This window comes from Nilaparvata lugens, chromosome 4, assembly GCF_014356525.2.
Source record: "Nilaparvata lugens isolate BPH chromosome 4, ASM1435652v1, whole genome shotgun sequence".
NCBI lineage: Eukaryota > Metazoa > Arthropoda > Insecta > Hemiptera > Delphacidae > Nilaparvata > Nilaparvata lugens.
In genome coordinates this window covers 3,606,469-3,618,796 of record NC_052507.1, presented here as the reverse complement: position 1 = coordinate 3,618,796, position 12,328 = coordinate 3,606,469, and the positions used below count along the sequence as shown (strand labels likewise).

General features: G+C 33.0%; 1 protein-coding gene across 1 annotated transcript in view; it reads left to right on the top strand.

Annotated features, from left to right (window-relative positions):
• Positions 1–7,473, top strand: part of LOC111055534 (metal transporter CNNM4) — a 40,598-nt gene extending 33,125 nt beyond the window's left edge. Inside the window, exons 3-5 of the mRNA XM_039425539.1 lie at positions 75–233; positions 4,582–4,901; positions 7,083–7,473. Of these exons, the coding sequence (XP_039281473.1) occupies positions 75–233; positions 4,582–4,901; positions 7,083–7,458 (855 nt within the window). The 3' untranslated portion in view covers positions 7,459–7,473. The remainder of the gene's footprint in view (positions 1–74; positions 234–4,581; positions 4,902–7,082) is intronic.
• The last annotated feature ends 4,855 nt before the right edge of the window (positions 7,474–12,328 follow it).

Here is a 12,328-nt window from a genome sequence, read left to right as displayed (position 1 = left end):
GATAGACAAGGATAGCAACATCAATGTTGATCAAATATTGCCATTATAACGTGGACCGCACTGTATGTTTGAAGGTGAAGGACGAGGATGGCGTCTCGGCGCTGCGATACGACTCGACGGCCGTATTGCGCCTGTTCGGCGCCGGCTGGCACGACTCGGTCGTGTTCACGCTCACTGAGAAAGCGGGGGAAGCGGGGGATGAATGCGAGTTCAAACTCAACGCTCAGTTCCAGGTATAATTCTCTATGTTTTGTGATGTATTTTTTGTTTAATTTTGAATGAATGAATGTTATTTGCCAAAAACAAAATACAAAAAAGCTTTACAAAAAATAAATATAAGTATATGCTACTGCACTTAAACCAAGATACATCCATTTATTTAATTAGATATAATGACGAAATGATATCCTCTATATTATAAATAATAGCTATAAAATGAAGATTCAATTTTTGTTCACATGCATAAGTACAGTAGGTGAGGCAAAAACACCGGCAAAAGGAAGATTCCTTGTGCGCCAGTGTGAGTCGTAAATCAGCTTAATCAGGGATGTAATATATAAACTTGAATTTAGCGTATGAAGTGTTCGAAAATATAATTTATATATGAAGTTGATTATTGAAAAGTCAACGATTGGAAATAATTCAAGTTCAGCCATGCCTCTATGGCTCTTTCAATTTAATTCTCTATGTTTTATTTTGTGATGTATTTTTTGTTTGATTTTTATTGATTGTTCGAGTAGAGTTGTCAGCTTATTGTTTACTTTTTTATCAATTTTACTGTTAATTTCTCAATTGTACTGTATTTCTCTCTATGTTTTGTGATGTATTTTTTGTGTAATTTCCACTGTATGCTTGAGAGAAGTTGTTTGCTTATTTTTTTCTATTAATTTTACTTTTAATTTCTCACTTGTACTGTACTTCTCTCTTTGTTTTGTGATTTATTTTTTGTGTAATTTTCACTGTATGCTTGAGTGTAGTTGTTTGCTTTATTACTTTATTTCTACTTCATTTCTCTATTGCGATTACTGTTTATTTTCAATTTGTAGGCTACTGTCATTTTTTACACAGAAATCAAGTCAAATTTGTCATTTTTAATTATTATTCTCATTTATTTATTTATTCATAGACAATAGATACAATTCAGGTGTGAAGAACAGGCTTGTCCAATACAACATTCATGTGCGCCATCTCAGTTATTTCAATGTCAAAACTTGGAAAAATAAATGAATGAATGAATTTGAAATAAATGAATGAATGAATTTGAATAGTATTGCTTCTTTGTATACGTTTGTCAACCGTATCTTTGTGACCAAATTAAACTTTTTATTATGTACTGCTTTACCGAGGTTTAAAAGTTTTTTGTTGGCATAACTGAACCACTGGAGTGTCATGTCAACACTTAAATAATGATGACTTGCAAACTAAATAATTGTGAGAAATATTAAATATTCACTGACTGACTGGAGCACGCTTTCAAGTCCCACGTGAATCATTACTCATATATTGATCCAATAAATATTGGAAATATAAATATTAAATATTTGATAGAAACTATCATAAATATTGATTGATCCAATCAATCAAACGAAATTATGGGAAGGATAACATTCTTTATTCTTTCTTTATTGATTCATACAATAAGTACATCATCAAAATGATAGGGAGAGAAAAATAAGGTAACCTTGTGCTATTCCTCTCCCAAATTTAGATAAGGTTACACATAGTCCGAAATAGGTCAAGTCCTGTAGTTGTTCACTTCATAAAATTCTCATGCCTTAATTTCACAAAGTAGGTTTTTAAATTTAGATGCTTCAAAACCCAAAATAGAGAAATATTCCACATTATTATCTCTAAAAAATGTTGTCAGGAATATCAACACCAATGATGTCATCTTCAGTGTCATGGATAGATATCACAACATCTAATGAAATGAAAATACTCTTTATTAGGCGGAGTTAGGACTAGAAAGTCCTTTCTACCACTCAACCTTAAATCAACCTCTAATCAACATCAAAATCTGAAGTCTGAATCATTGGCGTAGATAGCTGTTTGACATTGTGGGGGACGTACTGGGGGGTCTGGGGGGTGCCCCCAGTGAAGATTTTTAAAAAATAGCTTATTAAAATGATGGTATCCAAAGCATATTTCACTTCAAATCCGTTTTAAATCCTCTTATTTGGCAGTGGTAAATTAGTGGGTGAATAAATGAAATTCTGAGTTGATGAAGTTTTACTAAATACAAAATTATTAAAAAAAATAGCATTAGTTGTATTGTTTGTTTTGATTAGCCTACCAACCAAAGCAGGATAGCTAAATATCCATAAAAAAGTTCTCCACTCACAACCATACAAAGCTGTAATTTTTACTTAATAACTGAAACTGTGTTACAAAGATCAACATAAATTCTCATGAGTAATTATTACATTTTTCAAAACAAATAAGTCTTAAATCTTTGTGATTACAACTCTTGTAACTGTCCTTGTTTGAAGAGAGTTTCAGATACAAAATACTTAGGTAACAATCGTAACATAATAGACGAGTGTGTCAGTGTGTGTTCGTGCATAATAAGGATAAAAAATTATACTATAGTGAGGTCCACGTTATAATGTCAGTGGATAAAGATAGAAGAATAGCGATGCCGATTATCTGCATTAATTAATCATATTTCTACACTGTCAAAAACATAATTGGCATCGTTGTGGACCTAGAAAAGGATAGTACCACCGGCTTTGTCGAATGATAGACAAGGATAGCAAAACCAAAGTTGATCAAATACTGTCATTATAACGTGGACCTTACTATAGAATACTTTGTACACTGGTCACTCTTTTCATACATACAAACGACACTATGTATAAATATTTCGTACAAGGCAAGTTTATTCCCAATTTACAAGTAAACTAATAAAAATGTGTTATCATAATTAAAAACTTTAATAAATGTTTCCGGGGGACATAGCCTATACCATAAAATATTGGGGGGACGCGTCCCCCGTATCACCCCCGGGATGTACGCCCATGGTCTGAATTATTTGAGAATACTGTAGTTTCAATTTTTGCGCAAAACCAATGTTCTATATACGTTCTATATATTCATTTTCAACAGTTATTATATTGTCTGAAAGTGTCAATTGTTTAAAAACAATTGTTGGAAAATACTTTATTTATGTTGAACATCGTTGTTAAACACTCAATAGTCTCCAGGCCTACTAAAGCAGACATGTGGTTCTATGTGGTTGAACGGGTTTGCTCTAAGGGGTGATGTGGTCGACAACTACTAATACTATAAGCATAGTCTATATAATATAATAAAGGAAAGAACTGGCTGGTACATCATCACGTCTGAACTACTGCACTTATTAACTTGAAATTTTGCATATAGATTCTTAATTTACCTAGGATTGTTATAGGCATATTTTCAACTCATCAAGATTTCTTTTCGTCAAGTATTTAATTCGACTTTTGAGGAGCACGGGTTACGTTACCTGCTAGTATTCTATAAATCATTATTATTATTATATTAATATTTAATACAGATTAAATAATATTATTGACCGAACGAAGTGAGGTCTAAGATTCAAGTCGACGGTTTGGCATTATTCTCTTAAGGTTTAAATGTTTATATGTTGCGCGTTTACGGCGAAACGCGGTAATAGATTTTTACGAAATTTGACAGGTATGTTCCTTTTTAAATTGCGCGTCGACGTATATACAAGGTATTTGGAAATTTTTCATTTCAAGGATAATATAAAAGGAAAAAGGAGCCTCCTTCATACGCCAATATTAGAGTAAAAATCAGACTATTCATCATAAATCAGCTGACAAGTGATTACACAGATGTGTGGAGAAGCCAGTCTATTCACTACCTCCGTAAACCTCTGTTAACGGAGGTAGTGGTCTATTACTGTATTTGTATAAGGTCTATAGTTTCAATCAAAGACCTTGAAGAGGTATGCATCTTTAAGCTGGGTTTACACCAAAATTATTAACAAAATGTTAATAACTTAATCCTTATAGATTCTATTAGATTGAACGCAAGTTGACAAACACAAATGTTCATCATGTGTATGATAAGTTATGTTCAATCTAATATAATCTATAAGGATTGAGTTATTAACATTTTGTTAATAAATTTGGTCTTTTGCAGTCATGGTATTATTATGCGTGTCTATCAGTATCAATATTCTCACGTTCGAAGAAACTAATTTAATAGGTGATTAAAAATAATCAAATGAACTAAATAATGCAGAAGAAATTATAATATTTTTGATTGAAAAAAAATTGATTTTCATTACATGGAAAGATTATCACGGAACTGGATGAATATTATATGAATTCTGGAATAGAAATATATTCTATTCATTGTTTAAATTAACATAAATATTAATAAATTATTGATTACAAATTCAAACGTGAACTGATTTTGTTAACATTTAAAACAGTTGACATCAGGTACTTGTGGATGAGAATACTGCGTGAGGTGTACTGTTCACAGAACTACTAGTTAAATTAATTGAACATTAGCGTTGCGCTGTCAGTGAATTCGGACTGGGCGAATGATAGCAGATGCCTTCTGTTCCAGCTAGACAGCCACTCCAACTACTCAGCCCTTCTGCCCCTCAAAATGCCCCTGCAGGGCGAATCGGGCACGCCCTTCTACCTCTGCTACAAGGACGACACTCACCTGCACAAGGGCAAGGGTGCCTGGAAGCATGTGGGTTCCGAACCCTACCTGACGATCGTGGGATACCAGCAGCTGTTGCCCATCTGGCTCACTCTGCTAGTGATAGTGATATGTCTCATGTTTTCGTCGCTGTTTTCTGGTCTCAATTTGGGGCTCATGTCGCTCAACCAGACTGAGTTGAAGATTATATCGAATACTGGAACTGATACTGAACGAAGGTGAGGAACTGAATTTATTTTTGAAATTTCTTTTATAAGACATAAAAAAATCCAAGTAAGTTTTGTTTGTTTCAAATTAATGTGTCCTTCTCACAACAATGTGACTGATTAAATTCCTCATTCTAAATTCATAGGCTCTTGTAAAAGTCTCGTTAAATTCAGTCAACATCTTAATTATTACTGTATCTCTATTGAAGTCACGACATGCATTCTTCAGTAATTATTAGAACTTACTACCTTTTTAATTACTAATTGCAAAGTGGTATACATTTTTGACGATCTTCATCAGTCGTGAACGATATGCATAACCATTTTGCAGTACCAAGAAGTCAGTGAATTAATCACTATCTACTAAGAAGTTGAGTAGGGCTCAATGAAAAAACATTGAAAAACATCGAGAAACACGGAAAAAACATTGGAAAACATTAAAAAACATTGAAAAAACATCGAGAAACTCTGAAAAAACATTGAAAAACATTGGAGAAACATTGAAAAACATCGAGAAACTCCGAAAAAACATTGAAAAACAATGAAAAACATCGAGAAAACATTGAAAAACATTTAAAAACATCGAGAAACATCAAAAAAACACTGAAAAACATCGAGTAACTCGGAAAAAACATTGAAAGACATTGAATATATATAGGGCTACTTGAATGTTCAGTTACAGAAAATAATCAGTACTACTTATTTTATATGAAACACGTCTACTTTCGGGAATAATGTCATTCATTATAAAGTGGAAGGACACTTGATATTCTGCCAAATTATTATTCCTTCATTTTTTTATCATTGATTTGTTTTTTGATGACAGATGAATTTGAATTTATTATATTTTATATGAAACATGACTAGTTTTGGCAATAATGCCATGATTTCAAAACGACATTTGATAATGGCATTATTTGCAAAACTAGCTGTAGCCTATTTGATATAAAATATCAGTTATCCACAGAGTCCACGGAGTCCACAAAGTCCAGTTATCCACGGAGTCTTAACTCCGCCTAATAAAGAATTTTTTCATTTAATTTCATCAGTAAAAAAAAAATATTATTTTATTATTATTAGTTTATTTATTATTTAATTTCATCAGTTAAATATTATCTATATACTATAAGGGTACTAGTGATTTTTTGTAATATTCCACTAACATTCATGTATTGTGTTGTTAATCCATTATTTTCATCCGTTAGCTTTGTATAACAAACACTTTTGAAGCATTCAGTTTTTTGCAGAGAGAACTTTTCGACCCAACTAATCTAATTTTCCTGGATTTTGTTGTTTTTACCGTGAGTCAACTATATGTTGAAGTCTTAATAAAATATTTAGTGGAAAATATAAATATCTTCCCAAAGCTGATCAAGAACACTTATCATTTCAGACCGGGTGTAACAGAGAAATATCAAGTTTATTCTACAAGACTTTCATTGATCAAAAGACAGCTAATTTACACACGCAGTAAACTGATCAATGAATTACCTTTTGATTTGGATTTCAAAATTAGTAAAGAGAGCTTTAAAAGAGTGGATTAAGAGAGAATATTTTTCACATTAAATATAACGGTTTAATATAATTTCATTTCCTTTATTTTCATTTCATAGTGTTTTCTCTGCACATTATTTGTTGATTTTTCTACTGTTCTAAAGTTTCTACTGTAATTATTAGTTAAGTAAGTGGTATACATTTTTGACGATCTTCATCAGTCGTGAACTATTATTTACCAATTATTAGGCAAATGTACCAATAATTTAAAGAATATTTTCGAACTCGTGGCTGGAGCTCAAGGCTTCTTTTTCCAGCCACACCAATGTATATTAGTTGATAAGTGTTATTTTGTAAATTTCTAGTGAATTGGTAAATAAATAAAAAAAAATTAAATTTGAACCTCTATTTTCTGAATTATTTCGAAATATTACAAATTCTACACTGTTTTATTTAGTACACGACCAAGGTTTCGTGACCACACCAGTCTCATATTCAAGTTGACTAAAGCTAAAAGGCCACCTTTACCTTTTAGCTTTAGTCAACTTGAAAATGTGATTGGTGTGGTCACGAAACCTTGGTCGTGTACTAAATAAAACAGTGTAGAATTTGACAACAGATTTGTGTTTTTATTCAAAGATGTATATGTCTTGTAAGATATTCAATTCAGTTTTGAATAATTTTCTACGATATTCTTAGGTACGCCGACATGATAATCCCGATCCGCAAGCACGGCAACTTCCTGCTTTGCAGCATCCTACTGGGCAACGTGATGGTCAACTCGACCTTTACCATCCTGCTGGACGGGCTCACTTCCGGTCTGGTGGCGGTGATCGCCTCAACGTTGGCCATCGTCATACTGGGCGAGATCTCGCCGCAGGCCATCTGTTCGCGGCACGGGTTGGCGATCGGCGCGCGCACCATCGCTGTCACCAAAATGGTGATGCTGGTGACGTCACCGCTCGCCTACCCCATCAGCCGCATACTGGACCTGGTGTTGGGCGAGGAGATTGGTGCCGTGTATACTAGGGAGCGGTTGAAGGAGTTGGTCAAGGTAGGAAGGACGACTTTATGAAACCTTAGTAAACCCAACCTAAGATAGACACAACCTTAGACCAGTTATAGAATAGACACGCCCCATACTGAAGTGGGTCAGTATGCCAGATTGCGCTGAGGATTACATACGCTGCCAGATTGTATTATTTATTTATTCATTCATTTTTATTTATTTGTACGTTGATACATAGGTTACAATATCATTCTCAATTTCAAATTATTGGGGAAGGAGCAAGAGGCTTAAAGCCCAAAACTGTTCCAGTTATAGAATAGACACGCCCCATTGTATATTCATACTGAAAGTCGATGAAGCCAACATCTACTGCCATATCGCCCCATAGTGACGTCAGCATTATATAATATATAAATATGTTTTTAAGTTCTTAATTATATAATTTTAGTTCTTTAATAATCTACTTCCATCTGAAATAGACACAATGTGCTATGGAAAACAATGTATAGTTTGTGTTTTATTTCTGGTTCAAAATTTTTCTTAATAACTCAATATTTTCAAGTTCTGAGAGTTTATTGAATGTAATCATTCTATTATATTAGGTTTTTAATCAAATCAAATTCAAAATTTCTAGTTCATTTATTTCTGGACTGAAAAGTGGACTCAAATCAATTCAAGTGGATAGCATAACCTATCATTTTTATTCATTCATAACTCTACCTTCATTGTATTATCATTCATCCCATCATCATCAACACCTAGGCTTGAAATACTTTTAGAAAGTCGCCTTTTGTAAAATAATAAATAAATGTAAACAAACTATACAGTAAAGTTTTTTATAAGATGCTGACGTCACGATGGGGCGATATGGCAGTAGATGTTGGCTTCATCGACTTTCAGGATGGGGCTTGTCTATTCTATTACTGGTCTAAGGACACAACTCACCTAACCTAACCTATAGTGTTTGACAATTCCCCGGTTTATTGACTGCTGTGAAGACTAAAAAACTGAAACTGTGTGAGATTTAGATTGTAAAGTTTATGTTATGAAGCAATGTTCTATAGTGAGGTCCAAGTTATAATGGCAGTGATCAAAGATAGGAGAACAACGTGGCCGATCATCTGTCTTGTCAATGCCTTCTATAGACGGTAGCTAATACAGGTTTATTGATGTAATATTAACTGTTCATTCTTGTTTAAAATAATCAATTATATCATAATTGATATTATATTTCATAATGAATTATCATAATTAAGATGAAATATTTTGTTAATTAATTATTAATTCTACATTGTAAAAAGACGATCTGGCAACAGAGCAAAGCGAGAAAGAGATAGCGCTATCCGCTTTGTTTAATGATGGAAAAGGATAGCAACACCAATGTTAATCAAACCCTGCCATTATAACGTGGACTTCACTATATAGTGAGGCTTATTAAATTTACGTTAAGCAATAGGTGCCGTGTCTATACTTGAGAGAAGTTGAATGAGGTGGTTGAGTAGGAAAAATCCTAAATTTACTCTAAATATTTTTGTGGAGCTACAAAAAGGATAGCGCTATCAGCTTTGTCGGGTAATAGACAAGGATAGCAACACCAATGTTAATCAAATACTGCCATTATAACGTGGACCTCACTATAGGTGCTGTCTTAACTTGGGAGCGGTTGAAAGAGTTGATCAAGGTAGGGAGGATATCTTTTGTATTTTATTGTCGTTACAGAAACTCAGTCCACAGTTCAAAGTGGTATCTCAGTCATGTTTTGGTCATCAATTCAAGTGGATAGCATAACCTATAATTTTTATTCATTCATAACTCTCTACCTTCATTGTATTATCATTTATCTCATCATCATCATTTAGGCTTCAAATACTTCTAGAAAGTCGCCTTTGTAAAATAATAAATAAATAAATCTTAAAAGTATCAAGGTAGGAAGGAAAGCTGTTGTATTTATTGTCGTTACAGAAGCTCAACTTATACTGTAATGTATAAGTCGCCTTTGTAAAATAATAAATAAATAAATCTGAAAAGTATCAAGGTAGGAAGGAAAACTGTTGTATTTATTGTCGTTACAGAAACGTAACTTACACGGTAAAGTGTAAATCTCACTGATGTTTTGGTCATCACATTCCAATCTCAAAAGTTTCATTGAAATGTTTGAAGATATTCGTTCAGAGCTCAAAGTCTACTGTCTGGAAGAGAAGGTCTACCAGCTTGTCGTTTCTTGAAGAAGCACGCTGACAGAATTTCAGGCAAATATGCCTAATTCTTGAAGGCAAGATGAAAAAGAAGACCCAATAAATGCGCACTTCTTCCATGCACTGTTAACATCACGTGTCAATGATTCACGTTATAGAGTCAGCACCTGATTGTCTGTCGTTGAACAAAGCAAACTGCTCTCTCCTTTTCCATCTCTGGACTGTTGCCAAATTGTTTCTAGACCACCGTTATTTAGAAATATTTAGGCCTACCAAATTATTTCAACTCAACGATGTAAATTTATTATATTGAATTCTGAAAAAATATTTTATCTTGACGAATAAAATATATATATTTGAGGTACGGTATATTAACATAAAATATAATAGCTCATTATTAACAAGAATTAACAATTGATATTATGATAACTCGAATCACAGCTATCAACTTTCAGGCGGTGTGAGAAAGGAAACTGACAACTATGCCGTCCTATCATTTACACTGACTATAGGGCGAATTTCACTATATATGAGTTCGTCAATTAAATTCTATTTGGAGATTTGAAAGTACTCAATCAGTGGGTAAAATACTTTAATTTTGAATCAGTGCTTAACGTTTTCTTTATTTGCTATTTTATTTACTACTTGACCTTTACAGTTGGCTGTTAACTTAATTTTAATTCATAGTCACGATTGGTTGATTGAAGCTAATTGAAAGAAGCAATTAAATCAAGAGCTGCATCAATTCATCTAATTAAAATTGTTCTTTCATTTGTTGAGAATCAGGAAAGGCTTGGCTCTTTACGAAATCAATGTGTCAGTCAGGTATCACAAGGTGCTGAGCTGAATCCGGTTGAATCTAGTATATCCGGGGTTAAAAATACTTTGTGCAACAGATTCCTCAAGTCAGTCAACATATATGTATCTCACTTGAATATACTAATATTTTAGTAGACCTAAAGAAAAAAGACAATCTCACCTAAAATATTCTCTTATCACCTACTATTTACAAATTATTGCCTCATTGTTTGCTATATTAATTTCTCTACTAGGAAACTTCTCTGTAAATATCCAAGATTTACAATCATTGCGAAATTTCCCTTTTTAGATTATCTTGTGTAAACATAAATTTGTACACAGACAGTTTTTTTTTTTGAGAATTTATGTGAGGTAATCTTTGAAATTTACTAGGGCTAATTATCTAGCTTTATTAATCTAAAATTCATGGATAAAGTAACAACAGCCGTAATTTTATTATGTCATACAAAGTAGACTGTAAAATTTTGCAAAGAAATTTACTATCACCTACATGTTTGATGCAGAGAAAAGTTGTAAAATATTTTTGGCTGAAATTGTTATCACTTTCATGTGATAATAAACGGCAGCCACTTGCTTGACGTGACGTAAATTTACGATTTTTTAATTAGTAGATTATCATTACTCGTAATCCCAGGCAGAATATTACTGCGGAAGTTTTTATGGATGCCGTGATTCAAGTCAAAATGTTTCAACAATAAGTCTGAGATTATAATATATGATACTGTTTATAGTGGGTGTTTCAGCTTGTGAGGTATAATACCGTGAAAATCTAGCTAGATTATCTGAGAACCTTTTTACAGACTGTCGTTTCTGAGATGTGCGAACGTAGGGGGATAATAATTAATTAGACGTTATAAAATGAGTGTTCGGTGTATGCTTACTCTAGTAAACGATACTGAGCGATAAAATATGAAAAATGGAGGTATATATCCTATACTATTAAACGAGCTACTTCTGTTTATATGTTTACATGTTTGTATTTCACCGGATCTCGAAAACGGCTCTAACGATTCTCACGAAATTCAGAACATAGTAGCTTTATAATATAAAGATTAGATTGCACTAGGCCGCATCCCTGAGAAAACTCGCTAAAGGACATTAAAAGGATAATTATTATTCATCTTTGGAAAAAACAGATGATAATAACTATTTCGTTGTCTCTTGGTGATGGAAGTGAGTGAGCGAGTTCATGTGTGTGAGACTGTGTCAAAATATTTGTAACTTTTGTAATCATTCAATCAGGTACTAAGTGCCAGTTGCAAAAAAGCCGGGTTATTTTCAATCCTGATTAATTCCAGTAGATCCATCTTTTTGAAATGGTCTTCTCTGATTTGGTTCACGTAAAGTTAATCAGGATCAAAATTCAACCGGCTTTTGTGCAACTGGGCCTTTGTGAGGGAAATTTTCGCATTCTTCTGGGAATTAATCTCAATTTAATGTGATTAGATAGAACATTTCTGTATGAATGTTATTATAATTTATTCTTTCGTAATAATTTTTTTTATGCTTTTGTACTCCAGAGAGAAGCTCGGTTCCCGATATTAAAATAACAAATTGAATAGCATAACGTGGACCTAGGAAAGGAACTGTTCATATTTAAAAAGGTGTAATATTTATGAACTGTCTGTGATTTTGTAAGTTTTTAATGTTGTTGAATTTTAACTATTGCAATACTCATGATGATCTTTAAAGCCTTCTGCAATAAAACTATCTTATCGATTGTAATAGATGACATTGGAAGTAGAATTGTTATGGTAAATATAAATAGAATAGAGCAGCATTGCGGAGCTAGGAAATGATAGCGCTATCTGCTTTGTCGAATGATAAAGAAGGATAGAAACAACAATGTTTATCAAATACTGCTATTATAACGTGGGCCTCACTATAGGAAGATGATACAACGGTAATAGACAAGGATAGCC